Source organism: Natrix helvetica, assembly GCF_964273705.1.
Source record: "Natrix helvetica genome assembly, chromosome: 1".
Classification (NCBI taxonomy): domain Eukaryota; kingdom Metazoa; phylum Chordata; class Lepidosauria; order Squamata; family Natricidae; genus Natrix; species Natrix helvetica.
In genome coordinates, this window is record NC_138548.1 from 221,288,217 (window position 1) to 221,304,329 (window position 16,113).

The 16,113-nt window shown below is 44.8% G+C and overlaps 1 protein-coding gene across 5 annotated transcripts in view; it reads right to left on the minus strand.

Annotated features, from left to right (window-relative positions):
* Positions 1-3,072: 3,072 nt before the first annotated feature.
* Positions 3,073-16,113, minus strand: part of BAZ2A (bromodomain adjacent to zinc finger domain 2A) — a 74,941-nt gene continuing 61,900 nt past the window's right edge. For all 5 annotated transcript variants that reach the window (XM_081936139.1, XM_081936136.1, XM_081936137.1 and 2 more), the window contains exons 22-29: positions 15,506-15,661; positions 15,259-15,422; positions 14,195-14,478; positions 11,480-11,612; positions 10,929-11,075; positions 9,903-10,150; positions 9,507-9,650; positions 3,073-6,356 (exon numbers count right to left, since the gene is read on the minus strand). In XM_081936139.1, the coding sequence (XP_081792265.1) occupies positions 6,188-6,356; positions 9,507-9,650; positions 9,903-10,150; positions 10,929-11,075; positions 11,480-11,612; positions 14,195-14,478; positions 15,259-15,422; positions 15,506-15,661 (1,445 nt within the window). In that variant the 3' untranslated portion in view covers positions 3,073-6,187. The remainder of the gene's footprint in view (positions 6,357-9,506; positions 9,651-9,902; positions 10,151-10,928; positions 11,076-11,479; positions 11,613-14,194; positions 14,479-15,258; positions 15,423-15,505; positions 15,662-16,113) is intronic.

The following is a 16,113-nucleotide window of genomic DNA, read 5'->3' on the forward strand; positions in this document are numbered from 1 at the left end:
TTAACTACTTGTGGTGAAAATACCTTTCTCAGAGTAGAACCACCATTGTTAAATCTGATTTCTTTTTCATAGGTTGCGTGATTCAGCTTCTGCTTAAGGGGAAAAGTCAGTGAGCCTGTTCTGCAGGCAAAGGAAAATGGCCCACAAAAAGGGAACATTATTTTGACAAAAGAGAATTTTTACCCCAGGTTGGGGGAGGTCAGATAGCAACACGAGGTGATGGAATAGCTTTCTTCCCTTCCACAGGGCAAGATTTCCACTTTTGGATTTGCTGGCTTGGAAGCCAGGGGACTGGGTGTTCTAGTCCTGCCTTAAGGACAAAGCCAGCTGGGTGATCTTCGACCAGGGGTGTCCAAACTTGGGAACTTTAAGACTTGTGGACTTCAACTCCCAGAATTCCCCAGCCAGCATAGCTGGCTGGGGAATTCTGGGAGTTGAAGTCCACAAGTCTTAAAGTTCCCAAGTTTGGACACCCCAGTCTTAGACCAATTCCTCTCTCTCAGCCCTGGGAAGGAGGCGGGGCAAGCTGTCCCAAACAATGGGCTTCTACCCCTGAAAGCTAGTCCACCATCTGGGAAACATTTGTGAGGAAAAGATAATATTGGAACTTTTTTTTCCTTGACAAACTCTTACAATAAAAATGTTTTTAAACATACCACGTCCATTAAATGGAATCCTTCTCAGAATAAAAGGACAAAAAAGAAGAAGAAGCTAAAGACAGTGCCACTAACCCCTTAAAAAGTCAGGTTCCAGTCCTGAATCTTTCCAGTCTCTTTAGAACCCACTATCGCACTATTGTACACAGCTTTGCTTGTTGACTCGCCTGGTAGATTCTACACACACAAAAATGAGGTTTAATGGGACGTTTAAACAGCCATTGCTCTGCCAGAAATGTTCTCTTGTGGGAAGCTGTAACATGCCAAAACATGTCCACAAACACAGCCTGAGATTTTGCAATGGTAGTGAGCAAACCAGTGTGAGCTTTGTGCAGCCACTGGCATCACACAGGATTTAGCTCTTGCCAATCTAAAACTGCAGATTTTATTTTGGGGGGGTGGGGAGAGGACTTATTTTTAGCCCCTGTAATTGGCAATGCAAATGCTAAAGGATGAAGGCAAAATTTGATGAAGTTGGAGAATCGAGACTAGGACTGGATTTAAGTGCCTACGGAGAGATTCATTTGTCTCCAAATTAAGAGTCACTCATGCTCTTCCTCCAAATCTTTCAAAAATGTTGTAGTACACTGTAGTGAACAGTGCCAACTGATCCCCAAGCATGCAAAATGAGCAACGCTTGCTATTTACATACTTTTGTTCCAAGCAGCTTCATCATCATCGTGAGGCGAAGGGCTACAGTTCTGATGCCAGTTCTGTAGTTAATGCTATGGTTTTGATATCATTGAGAACAGGTGGAGAAGTGCAGGCCCTGAGGCTCCCTCTGGAAATTCAAGGCCAGAAAAGTAGAAAATGAGAATTGTGATTCTTTAGCCATTCCTAGCATGGAATGCAGGAGAAATGTGCCTTAAAGACTGAGCCCTAAATTAGAATTTAGATGACGAAAAAAGTGTTAAAATAGCTCTTGAACTCAAAACTTCCAAAAACCTTGCAGGCCATTTTGAATTCAAAACATATTTTGAGCTGTGGAAAATTGAAATATTTTATGCACCATAAAACCAGGGAAAACATGAAAATAGTCTGAACTGTCTTCATCCATCAGTTCTGTATCCTTGCTTGCCCACTGCACTCCCCCCTCAAACAAACCAAGAGCAGTCCCTGCCCAGTCCTCATTTGGGCAGCAAAATGCATTGAGCTCAATTGATGCCAGGGTGTCTGAGAAGCTTCTTCAAGGTAAGCGCGTGGCAGACCCAGCTCCCTTCTCCACCTCTCAAGAGGGAAGGTCAGGCTGATCTTCTTCGTTTCAACTCAAAAGGCCGGAAGACAGAAGAAAAACCAGAGGTTAGCTGCAAAGATGGCGCTTCTTTTTGAGACTTATGTACAAAAAGCCTAGTTTAAAACCAATTATATTTACTAGATTTTTTTTTTTAAAAATGTCTTGGGCCCCTGCAGTTTTGCCAGGCATGAGTTATGAATTTATCAAGCATTCAACTTTTAACAGCTTTTCAAAAACAATATGCTGAAGTCTCGCCAGGACTGAACCCGCATCCAATTGGCCTAGCTGCCTTTTAACTGGCCCCAGGATGCATGGCATAAGGACAGAGGAAGGGGGGACCAAGAGGATGCACCCCCCCAAGCAGGGATGATCAGAGAGAAAAGACAACATTCTCAGGCGATTTCTTCTCTATCAAACATTGGGTTGTTTTTGTTTATTCTTTGAAACTTGACAAGCACTCTAACATCTGTACTTGTGGAAACATCACAAGGAAACAAACAAGAATTCTAGACTTTTTTCTTCCTTTTAAACCTTATTAAAAATGAGGTTGGTCCTAAAAATATAGAAAGAAATCAATTTAAATTCACAAAAAACTGTACATTATCAAAAATTCACTAAAACAAACACATTTGGTTATTTTCATATAAAAAAGTTTGATTCCCCCCTCCCCTTCCTGCTGTTCAGAACATCTCACAGGATAATGGGTTAGTTGGTTCCTTTCCAATACCAAATTAAGATGAAAGGGGAAGAAAAAGCCAGTGGTTGAATGATAAGGCCAATTCTAATTGCAATTCTTAAATTAAATTCCAAAAACCATGTAACTTTCAATAAACAAGTTCTTTTTTTAAAAAATAAACTGATTGAAAAGACCATATCCCTTAATGACGATCAAGATTAGGTCAAACCTGGATTCCTTCTTTTAAGGAGTGTGAGGCTTTGAATCTATAAATCTAATGTTTCTATAACAAAAAAGAAACCCCCAAACCAAAACCATGAAACTCTAAATTAAAAACCAAAAAATTAACACCTCCAACTCCAGAGTTCTCTCAGGACTGATGAAAAAAGCAAACCCCAAATGATCCAGGGGGAAAAAAATTACTAAAAACCCACCAAAAGAAGTTTTGTTACAGCACATTTAGATAAAATATAAATATTTATGCATAATATAAAGTCAGTTTCAAATAGACTTCAACTCTACCTCTTTATTTTTTAAAAGCCAAAAAACAAAACAAAACAAAAAATATCCCCAAATTTAAAATAAAATAAAGATTGAGGTTATTTGATATAAAAAGGCTACGTTTTTGTTGAAAACAACTGGGTGGGAAAGTGAGGCTGGGGTGGAGGAAGCACAGTAAGGGAGGTTTCCGTCTCCAGGTTCACATCACCTGTGGTTACATTATACTTACATCAGTGCTCTTGCAATTGGATTGGTTGACGCGGATTGAGGCCAAAACACCCACACACACGTGCACACACACTCACACATACCCCTTATATGTCACTCCGATGTAGCACAGGTGGATATCGGGGAGAAAGCCATCTCCTAATAGGACCCTGCCAGCCAAGTGCCTGCCCCAAGGGATACCCGTAATTATAATGGTTTGAGGAGCCAGGCTGGATATGAAAAGCAGCAAGGGAGGAAAGGTTCCAGGGGGTGGCTTTCTAACACCTCTGATCCACCAGAAGCGGCGGAAGGAAAATGGAAGAACCAAGTTGTTTCCTCTGAACAGTCAACCTTTGCCTTCTGGAGGAGGCATCGGAATAGGGCTTGCCCAATCCCCTCCTTCTGGGAGCAGAAACTGGCCAAGGGCCGAACAGCAGGGCCCTCCTTCTAGTGCCCGTGGGCGATGGATTTCTCCCAGTCCGCAGCTCCTGAAAAGAGCCCAGGCCAGGGAACAGCTTCTCTGACAACTCTGGCATCCGGTGGGGGAATGGGATCTCTTGGGCCATGTTGGGAACACAGGTTGCAAACAGGCCTCAACCTATCATCAGGGAATGACTGAGAGAGAGAGAGAGGTTACACTGGGGCTGAAAAAGAATCGGCCAATTTATCTTGCCTTTCGTTCAATAAAAGTTCTTTTATTGGGACAGTTTTTTTAAAAAAAAATTCTTTTAAAGGACCAACCAGCCAACTGGCGAATGCACTGGCACGCATGTGTGTATAGACACACATATACATACACAGGCACGTATGGAGATGGAGCCTTTGTTGTGACCACAATCTACTTCTTGCTTCAATAAGAGACGAACAAGGGAGGGAATGACTTAAGAGGAGATTGGCTTCAACCACTATTTGAATCTGGCAAGTCTCTAGCACCAGACACCCAAGTGCACAGGGACAAAGGACAAACTGGTAAAAAGGATGTGCAGGGAAACTATTATGGTTGGACTAAATCAAAATTTTGCTTCCTCCTTTCAAAACATTCAAAACAATGTTCAAATATAGAGTAGGTTAAAATATTCACAAGTGGTATGTGTATAAATTAAATACTATATAGAAAATGTAGACCAAAAAAGAGAAGGAAACATGTATGAACAGGTCTGGATCTTTAAACAAGTCAGCTATGGATACTACACAAAGATGCCCAGCTGAGCACTGCTCCATTTTCAATTTTTCTGCTTCCTGTTTAAAGGCATGAAGCAATAACTTCTATCCCACATTATGAGATGCAAAGATTTCTATTTTGCCTTCACTTGCTTTATCATCCAAAGCTTCATTTAGGCTAAGTCTTAGCTTTGATAATCAAAGGAGGCTGCACTTTATATTAAAATATGGTGAGGAAATAGAAACCTAACATCGAAGGAAACAGTGACAATCCTCTATCATCTTGTTGAGGTCCAGATAGCTACGGAAGAATGAAAGGATTGTTACTCCTCCCATTACAATGGAGACAATCTCACAACTTTCTCAGAAGGGAAGCAACCTTACAGTAGATTATGGTAGTCACATGCCAAGGCAGGAAACAAACAGCCCTGCCACAGGTTCACAGAGATGGCAGATCAAGCTTTGTAGACGGAAGCTATCCCTGAGGAATAACACTGGGGCAGAGTTGGATGGGGAGAGCTGTGGACATTCAAATAAGGATGAGATCCCATAAGAACTGGCACCAACCATCCAAAAGCCAGTTCCTCTAAGGAGGCTGACTGGAGCAGCCCAGTTTTGCAAGCTTGTGTACTTTGGTCCCCCATAGCCCCAGTGAGTCATTCCAGCATATTGCCCACTATTGGAGGGGAAATGAACTGTATGAACATTAGACAGAGGAACTTCTGTCTATAGTAATGTCATTGACTGCCCCTGTGGAGAGATCAGGAAGAGTGTAAAGATTAGTCCAAGTTAATCATCATTTACACACCTAGAGACCAATACAATCTCAGTGATTCTGGCTGCTTAGTGGATAACTGCTGTGTGGATTATTTCCATTTTGTTGCATTATTTCCTTAGAAACAAAATTTGGAGTAACTCAGTATCTCTGAGCAACAGTGGGTTAAATGTGATAGTTGATGGAAATTAACCTACCCACTCCTAACTTTTCATACAGAGGCTCGTATATGGCTACCTCTCCAGCGAAGGGGGGCATCTTCCTTGATTTGAAGGACTGAGCACTTTCAAAGGGAGTGCACCCTCACGGGCAGCGCCCCTCAACATCCATTCCCAATGCACGTACCAACTCTAAACTCTACTCTCGGGTTCAGAAAAGGAAACTGGGCTAGAAAGAAAAAAGTTGGCGGCAGACATGAAGGCTCTTCTGAAAGGGGGAAAAAGCGGGGGGGTGAGGCAGAGTTGGGAGGGGCAAGGGGAAGAGAAGCAGCATGTTTTAATTTTGCCATGGTTGTCATTCCCAGAGGCAGGAGTGATCTGCTTTTATACATTTCAATGAGAATCTAAAAAGGAGGAAAACCTAACGTCCACATTACTGGCCATTAATGCATGGTACGGACACTGCACAGAAAAAAAGTGTTCTTACACATTCACTAAGAACTATTGCTATTATTAAATAGCCCCACCTAAGGTGGGGATGTGGGTGGTGGTGGTGGTGGTTGTTGTTTTTCCATTTTGAAAAAAGGAGAGAGATATATATTTTATTTGGCTTATACAGTCAAGAGTTTGTGTTGCTTGGAGTGAAGAGAATCAAGGCGTGATGTTAAATGCCAATCCAAGTCCAGTCATTGTGAAGGGGGAAAAAATTAAATCAGCAGGTAGCAAGATGAGCTCCAGAAGAGATAAGTGTGCAGCCCAGGGTAAAAGGGGAGGCACTTTCCCCTTTGGCTCCTTCCACTTCTCCCCGTTCTGCCAGCTTCACGGGTTTGTCTCGTGTTTTCCCTGATAAAATTCCTCCCACCGGCTCTCAAAAAACTGGCGCATGGCCAGTCCCGCCTTGCCCACCTCTGACTCATCTTCATTAAAGGTCCGGCAGTTGTCAAACACCAGGACAGCATCGGCAGCAAACTCCTCACAACTGCTGTATCTGTGGGTGACAAAAAGCAAGGGTGAGCGTAAAAGTACAGCACTGAGACACAGCAGTGCCTATTATCGAGAATCTCCATTTCTCAATAGCTCCATCCTCCCCTTTTCATTTCTTCTCATAATAACTGCTGCCAATTTTTGGCACACCTTTCTGAATTTAAAGTAGGCATAGATAATTATATTTAGGAACTCCCCAAAACAATCCCAGTCTGATATGCCTTTCTTCAAATAGGCACTAGGGCGTATTTGTCACAGCATCACTCTTTCTAAAAGCTCTGAAGTAGACCACCAAGATAGCTAACACTCCCTCTCCCAAACTGAGAGAAATGGAAACCCCTGCCCCCCATCCTTACAGAAAGCCAGTCATTTGGTCTCATTAGATCTCCCCAGGATTACCCTCCATCCTCCACCAGTTGCCCAGCCCTGAAACGGATGGGAAGGGCACGTATTATTTGAGGGAACAGCAGTTATATCACTTACTAGGAACAAGCCAGCAGGCATGGGATCACAAAATGCATATCCTAGCTCCAACCAGAATGGGCGTTGGTCCTTACCTGATACGCTCATTTTCTGGTCGAGTAGAGACAGCAGCCAGACTGGGTATGCTACGTCCATTAACCAATCGGACCGAGTCTACACTTATGATGTCATTGTGGCTCCTCCCTAGTTTCAGATGAAGGAAAACTGTAGACTCGAGTGAGAATTGTGAGCAAAAAGTCCATAGTCACTGTATCTCTCTCCTCCGCACAAGGAATTCCCTTGCGTGACCCATACCAGGGCGGGGCTGGCTGCTGTCTCTACCAGAAAATGAGCGTATCAGGTAAGAACCAACACCCATTTTCCTGTTATCGTAGAGACAGCAGCCACACTGGGACGTACCAAAGACTGGGCTGTCCACTAGGGTGAGAAATTGTAAAAAAAGGACCATTAAGGCACAAGCACTTGTTGCAGCACCTTGCGTCCAAAGGCCAAGTCAGACGACGCATATTTTGTCCAAATTGTAATGACGTATGAAAACTGTGGGAGACGCCCAGGTGGCCGCCCAGCAAACTTCTTCCAAGGTGGCTTGAGTGGACCAAGCTGCAGATGTCACAGCGCTGCGTGTAGAGTGAGCTGTAATGTTTGCAGGGGCCTGTATGGATTGAAGTTCGTAAGACAGTTTAATACAGGCTCTTATCCAGCGCCCCTGACTAGACGATGAAGCCTTGGTACCCAAAGAGGCCTGGCGAAAGGAGATGAAGAGAGCTTCCGAGTGGCGGAACGAGGCGGTGCGGTCGATGTAGATCTTGAGGGCACGACGTACGTCAAGAGTGTGCCACTTGCACTCCCTCTCGTGATGGGGAGATGGACAGAAATCAGGTAAGGTCAACTCCTGACGTCGGTGGAAACAGCTATTGACCTTTGGTATGAATGTCGGGTCCAGTCTTAAGACAACTCGGTCTGGATGGAACACGCACAAGTCATGCCTGACTGAAAGAGCAGCCAAATCAGAAATACATATGGCTGAGGTTACAGCCACCAAAAACAGTGTTTTGAAGGACAACAGTTTCAAAGAAGTGGATCTCATAGGTTCAAAGGGCGTGGAAGTCAAAGCCTCTAGACACGAGGTAAGTCCCAAGTCGGATATCTATGTATGGCAGGGGGACGCAGGTTGGACGCTCCATGGAGAAATCTCCGGATCAAGGGGTGAGAAGGTAGATGTTCGAATGCCAGGCCGTCCAGAACAGAGGCCAGAGCGGCCACCTGTTGGCGTAGCGTGTTAGGGGTAAGTCCCTGATCAAGCCCCCACTGCAAGAAGTCCAATATCTGTGGAATGGATGCCCTAAGTGGGTCAACAGTCTGGTTGGAACATCACAGAGCAAAAGTGCGCCACGTGGCATCATAAATGAGGTTAGTAGAGCTTCTGTGTGATGCCTGAATGGTAGCAATGACGTTGAGGGAGATGTTATCGGCTGTTAAGGCTTGCCGCTCAATCATCAGGACAGTCGGCCTGCTTCCTTCTATAGGAGGCCACCCATTCGACTGGTGGACCTTCCTTCCCCCGTCCACAACGCCAATCCTACACGCCCAGAAGGGATCTCACCAGGATAGGTCCAAGAGAAACACACAGTGTTTCCCCTTCCAAGAAATCTCCTGAGGAAGGGGCCTCTTTGGCTTGCCTCTTCCTGCTGCTCTTCGCCCCTGATGGCCCTGTCTCCTCTAGTCCTGCATTCATATTCATAGCTGGATCAGTCATTTCCCCAAACATAAATCAACACCCCGATAAGATAGGCAACGGTCTCACCCGTTTGCTGGCCAGGCACTCCTGATCCGGTCCACCTGGGGTGATCCCGCGTTGTTGGGCACTCCAAACGGCTGCTGTAGAGTTCGTGCCTTTTTTAAAGCATCCAAAATGGCCAACTTTTTTTCTCTGAGGCTTTTCCGAGCCTCAAAATGGCTGCTGCTATCTTCGCAGGCTTTTCCGACCCGCAAAATGGCCACTGATAGTAAGTGTGGCCAGGCGAACTGCAGAATGGCCACCGGACTCACCTGGAACCGCTGCGTGCGAAACAGCCGGTCGCACATCCCTCCAGAATCAAGGAGTGCCGCGGGGAAACAGCCGTGGAGCCGTAGCTCGTGAACTGGCCGATCTGATTGCAAGGCAGGCTTCCTGAGTGTACTCGTGGCCGCAGGCAATCAGACGGCTGAGGAGAGACAGCCTGTCGAATTTCCCTCCAATTTGTAGAATAAAGGATTATTTAAGGAATCAATTTAAAGGAACAAAAAAATATTTTGGAAAAATTCACCAATTAAAGATATAATTAAATAATTTGGAGGAGAGATCAATTCTCACAGCCAGTCCAGGTTGGACTGAGTCTGAAACTGGGGAGGAGCCACAAGGGCCCAATGACATCATAAGTGTAGACTCAGTCCCATTGATTAATGGATGGAGCATACCCAATCTGGCTGCTGTCTCTACGATAACAGGAAAATAAAGGTATCACTCAACTATGATATAAATGTGCTCCCTGCAGCTCCTTTATGTTAACTGAAAGAGTCGGTAACTTAAATGGTCACTTACTGACAGCCGTATCTATTGATAGGGAAAGAGAGGGAAGGAAAAGGAGGGTCGCTCGGCAATTCCAAATGCTTTGCCCTGCCGTGTACTCACCCACCACGCAACAACCGGGCCCTCATGGTGGCAAAGTCCATGGGATTCTTGATTATCTTCCGGTAACCAGGCACCAGCCGGGGGTTAACAGGCTCCAAAAAAGGCCAAGCAGCTTCATGGGATTCCATCTCCATCAATATGATCCTGACAACAGAAGAGCCAACACTAAGTGGCACTGAAGGGCATCATTCTGGCCAGAAGCGAGGAGAGTTATTTGCCCTCTTTTAATCAAGAATGTCATTTTTAAGTGACAGCTCTCTCTGTCTCTGTCTCTTCCTCCCTATTAACTTTTGGCAATGCATAACCCGAACCCGTCCCCACCTTTTCCAACTCTCTCTGGGAAAAATGCCCCATCAGCCTCTCACTGACCCTAATTGGCAGAGGAGAAACACCTACTCGCAGAAGGTCAGGTCAGCGCTCTGGCCTCGGGGAGACACTCTTCTTCGTTTGGAGGGAGAGAGGCCTTCACCTGAGTAGCGAGGGGATGTATTTGCCAGGACACTATGCTGTTGGGAGGCGGCTGCGGCTGCTGCCCGAGATCGAGGGCTGAGCTCTTCTTTTCCCCCAAAAGGCCCAGAAGTACCACCTTTCCGCTTCTTCCCCCGTCGTGGAGAGCCATACTCATCCTGATATCCCCCTTGCATCTGCATCATGAAAAAGTTGGGGAAGGGAAAGAGAGAAGAGAGAAACTATCATCAAGTCCTAGATTAGGAGTCCACTTCAATGAAGTCAATTGTTCTGACCCAGCTCTCCAAGCACAACAAAACCTCTGAAGTTAACTCAAAGATTCCTTTATTAGGAGTGTCGGCAGCCCCGGCAAAAAGTTTCTCTTTCACCGGAGGCTAACAAATCTGTCCGGCAGGGAGATGAATAGTTGTCTGCCACATCTATTCATCTCCGCCCCCTGCCTTTTATCCCCAGAGCTAGGGTGGAGCTTTGTTAGCAGCGGTGGCTCTTCCTTCCCAAGGATCAGCCCACGGATTTTCACTGCTCTCCTCTCCTCTGCCTTCTGTGCATCCGCACCTCAGGCACTGGGCCCAGCTGTTCCTCCTCTTCCTTATCAGTCCCTCCAGGCCTGGAGGCATTGACTCTCCATCTGAGGGCTGACGGACGGCCAAGGCTCTGTCTCTCTCTGCCAGCTCCATTCCCTCTTCCCCCTCTCAGATTTCCTTGATGCTGATCCTGACTCCCACGCCTCCCCTCCTCCTCTGATTCGGCTGTTGGTGGGGCCAGCGGCCGACAGGCCACAACATCAATGCTATCTGCTAGTAAACATGGCAGTTTCCTGACAGGGAAGCATCACACGACATGCCACCCCTTCTCCCCTGGAACATGAAGGCACCCAGTAGAAACAAAAGAAAACCTTGCCAATCCAGAAAAAATCAGGGAGACAAGACAAAAAGTATCATACGGAGTGAGTACCTGAGCGATGCAGAGAGAGCAGAACCAATCCCCATCTGGCACCTCCATCATCTTGGGTCGATGGCAGTAGAGGTGGCAGCCACGGTCACAGCTATCACACAACAGCAGATTCTCATCATCATCCCCTTTTCGGCACACAAGGCAAGTCTGGAAAGTAGAGAAGACAAAAATGGGTAACCCCAAATCTCTTCGTGAGGTGAATAAGACACTCTTAACAGGATTTCCTATTCTCTTTCCCTAAAGCGAAGCACCTTCTCACCCCCAAATGTGAGCTCCTTCTAGATAAAATTCACCCGGGCTAAGTCTTTGCTTGAGACACACGTCTTTCAAAAAGAGATACCATCCCATTAATCCAACAACTTTTTCAAAAAAACGTCTGGTTAGTATTGGCTCAACCACATACCTGCCAATAACCAAGCCAGAAGAAGAATCACTAATACTTTTTTCGGCACCAAAGCATTTCACAGGTGACTTACTGGCTTGGATATCTCCTTTGGACTTGGTTATACTTCCTACCCTAAAACTCCCTCAGCCCAATACCCCTTCCTCACCGCTTTGACAACCGATTTCTCCCATGCTATAGAGCGCTCCAGTTGGTAGATGCATAAAGAGACTTGTGCTGCACTGTGGCATCTTTCCAAAGTCTGGCGCCACATTCGCATCCGTGGTGTGATTTCATATGTGCTGAAGAAGAAAAATCATTGTTAGATGAGGAATATCAATTTCAGTCAACAAAATATATGATTAGTGAAGTGACATCAAAGAACCTTCTTTGTAGAAGGTCAATTTTGGCCCAACTATTCCTGGGAAGCCTCTAAGAGGTAATGAAAGGATGCTGGTGGGTTGCCCACAGCCTGAGTAGTTTTTTTTTTTTTAATATGCTGTATTTTTCAGAGTATAAGACACTCTGAAGTATAAGATCCACCTAGCTTTTGAGGAGGAAAACAAAACAAAAAAAATCTACCTCTGCCTCCCAACAATTTGCCTCCTTGCAGCAAACAGTAAATAGCCTGTTTCAGTTTCGCCTGATTAGCACCTGGAAAAAAATCCTGCCCTGCCTCTGCCTCCCAGCAATTTGACTCCTTGCAGCAAACAGCAGTCTGTTTCAGTTTCAGTTTAGCCCGATTAGCACAAGAAAAAAAAATCTGCCTCTGTCTCCCAGCAATTTGACTCCTTGCAGCAAATAGCAAACAGCCTGTTTCAGTTTCAATTTCAGCACAGCCTGATTGGAACAAGGGGGAAAAAAATCTGCCTCTGCCTCCCAGCAATTTGCCTCCTTGCAGCAAACAGCGTGTTTCAGTTTCAATTTCAGCATAGCCTGATTAGCACAAGCAGCTGATTGTTGGTTGGATCGGCCTCCCGATGATCAGCTGTTTCAGGCTGCAGGGATTGCCATTGCCTATTATCACCTCTGTGCGCACCATTTTCAGCCTCTGCATGCCCCATTTTCGGCCTCTGCACACCCCATTTTCTGCCCATTTCAGGTGGTGGGGATAAGAATGGGTGGAAAATGGGGCACGTGGAGGCCGAAAATGCGGTGCACGGAAGCAGCAATAGGCGATAGGCAATCCAACCGACAATCAGCTGCTTGTGCTAATCAAGCTGTGCTGAAGCTGAAACTGAAACAGGCTGTTTGCTGTAAGGAAGCAAATTGCTGGGAGGCAGAGGCCAAAGGGTGGGAGCCGGCAGGTGGGCGGGACTACATTTGGCGTATAAGACACACACAAATTTTAACCCTTTTTTTGGGGGGGGGTGTCTTACATTCCAAAAAATACGGTATGTAATCCTACTCTGTTTAGATGCAGCAATACACTTTGTGTTCCAAAGACCACAAAGAACTAGATCAGAGACTACCTTTTCTTAAACTTCCTTTGTATTTTTAGTACCCAAAATCTTCCAAAAAATTAGTTCCTAAAATGCCTTAGTTTATGAACATGTATATTTTTAGTAAATGTTAGCCATTTGAAGAATGCTAACATTTTCTGGCAAATTTAAAATATTACGAAATTAAATGCTACAATCCACTGAATTATTTAACATACATTATCAACATACAAGTATTACTTGCATTCAGTAGAAAGGTTCCATTGTTTTTACCTGGGGCTACTGTATTTTCCAACCTGTTTTGTAACAATTTTTAAGTGATTGCCATGCTCTTTTGGAGAACTTTATTTGAATGGGCATTTTTTTCTGGAAACTAGCAAAAGCCTTCATGCATTGAAGTCGCATGATTGCAGAACACATGGTCATCAAGTTAACTTGCTCAACATATGGTCATGTGATTGTGCCAGGGTGGGGAAAACAACCATTTACGATAGATGTGGATGCTTTTCAGGCCATTAAGAACCCATTTCATGGCCATCATAATTTCAAGCAGTCATAAAATGACCGGTTGTTAGGCAGGGACTACTTGTACTCGGTTCTATCCCAATAAATTCTGCTCCTCTGTGAATTAGCTGACATTGGCAAAAAAATCAGTAGTGTTGTCTTTTCGTATCTCACTATAATCTTAAATCTGGCAATTGGTCTGGAAATCAATCATTCTAAAAAGTTCATACCATGCCAGTCTACTGAAATATACCATGTGTCCCCAAAAATAAGACCCTGTTTTTTTCATACATACATACATACATACATACATACATGCATGCATACATATATACATTTGCCACCAAAAAAAAGGCACTGGGTCTTATTTTCAGAGGGGGGTGTCGTCCACTGACTCACCTCACTTGCGCGCGTCGCCCCTGGCCTCTTTTTCACTATCAGAGGCCTTCAGGAACTTCTTCGCCTGGCAAGCCCAGCAAGGCTTACCTGAAGGCCTCTTCAGCCGATAACAGAGCTCTGGATCAATCCGGGGATCTGTTATCGGCTACAGAGGCCTTCAGGAAAGCCTTGTTGGCTGTAGCAAAAGAAATGGGTCAAGGTGTGCAAGACCTGGCGGCAACTATCTGAAGGTAAGTAGCAGGGCAGCTCTATCACCCCATCCCCACCCTAGCTTAATTTTTACCTGTGCACCCTGCAGTGAGCGGCATAATGGTGGTCTTAATTAGGGCTTATTTTGGGGGGGTAGGGCTTATATTGGGTGCATGTATAAAAATCAAGCTAGGACTTACTTTCTGAGTAGGTAATATTTTCGGGAAAACTTGGTAAAAAACTAAATAACTGATTTTAGGATTCCTAAGCCACTGTTTTTAAGAACTTGGGATATAGAATCATGTTTATAAATTCCACCAATTCAGTCATTAATAAAAGAAGACACTCACATTTCTGTGGCACCCTGCTCCAAGGTATCAGGGTTATTTAGCAAAGCTTTTTCTACCACCACATCATGCGCAGGCCAGAGAGGTTCTCTGAGGTATCTCCGTTCCAAGTTCTGCTCCAGGTCTTCAAGACGAAGCACCGCAAGATCTAGAGGGTTGTTAGATTCACGCTCCAGGACAGGCCCCTCTCGCCTGTTTTTTACGGTGATGTCTTCCAGGAGTTCTACTTCACGCTCACAGTACCGCAAGTCTTTCCTAACAGAATCAGGATCTGGGCTCGTCCAGCCCTTGAGGGAAGGCAAAAGATCCAAACCAAAATGATAAACAAAAAATATTCGGAAGGAATAATTACAGCATAAACTGGGAACTCTCAGAAGCAATTTGGAATGTTCTCAGTAAGATTTAGAAGGAGTTCTGGTATTCTAGAATGAAGAACACTTCCAAAATAAAATCTATTTATCTAAACAAGAAAGCCTAAATTATGACTACAGGGAAGCAAGTGTTCATGCAACTGTAATTTGCCAAGGTAAATTACACTTGAAAATAACTACATTCAAAATACTTAGAATCTAAAATCAAGTAATATTTTGCAGATTCATATAGCTGCACAGATTCTAATTCAGTGCAACTGTCTATCAAGAGAGTAACATCAGTAAGTTAAGAATGACTTTTTTTCAGATGGCCTTGATGTCTAGCCTAGTCCTCTGAGCTCTAATCCTCCTTTGTTTAGCACTGAATGATTATTTTCAGGTTGACCTTTGGAATCTAAGCATCCTTCAATACCCTGGTCAAGTGTCGATGGAGATTCTCAGTCATCCAGGTCACTGTTGTCCTAAAAGTGCTTTTTCAAGAGGCAACTGGACTTTCTGATTTTTCTTTGAAGACATTTTGCTTCTCATCCAAGAAACAGAGCTGAAGAAACTTCTTGGATGAGAAGCGAAATGTCTTCAAAGAAAAACCAGAGAGTCCAGTTGAAAAGCCTCTTGAAAAAGCACCTTTGGGACCCTGGTGAAAAGGGTATACTATTGTCAACAGGAGCGCGGTTTCCACATAATCTTAGCACTTACTCGAATCTGTAGATCAGCCATGAGTACCCGCTGCTCAAGCTCTTCCACCCACTGAAGCACCGACAGGTCCATCTCAAGGGCATGCTCAGACATGGACCACTGCACAAGGGCTTCTTGAGAGATAAGGTGGCTGGCAACCTCAGAATGAATCCGGAAGATGGGATCTAGGTAGGAAGGTCATAAAAGTCAATCAAAAAGATCACACTTGCGTTCATAGGCACAGGACCACTGAATGGGTACTTCTTACCATTGGCAGCTCGGGCACACACATCCCGTAGGTAATCCTTGTGTTTGGTAAGGTGCTTATGCAGGGCTTTCTCCCGGATGCCTCGTGGGTGTAGTACCTCCACCACAGCTTCCAGCTCCTCTGGATCCTGCAACCACCACCAGCCACTCTGCAGCTCTGCAAGAGAAGAACAGAACGAGCTCTGAGCCTAGCGCCTTCCCAAAATTGCCAATGCCAATAGAAGCCAATATCTGTGGCTCAGGATATTCTCAGGATGTTCACCGTGGAATCCTTGGTGCTCTCTGAGCTTGGTTGTTCATTTGCAGATGTTTTCATTACCCAATTACATCTCATCATCAGTGTGCACTGAAGATGTTATCCACTTAGCAACCAAACAACCACTACTACTTTCATCAAGATGCTTGACATCATGGCATATCCAGTGTTATCCACAGTTTTGTATATACTGACAAAAATGTATACATTTGTGTGTGTGTGTGTGTTAAAAAAGAATGTTCCCCCATCATAAAAAGTTTCTTGTACCTTAGTTACTGAATGGGGCAAAACCTAGTTGTGCATCATCTCTACGTGACACTGAACTAATTCTCCCAGCTGTGCTTTTGCAAAAC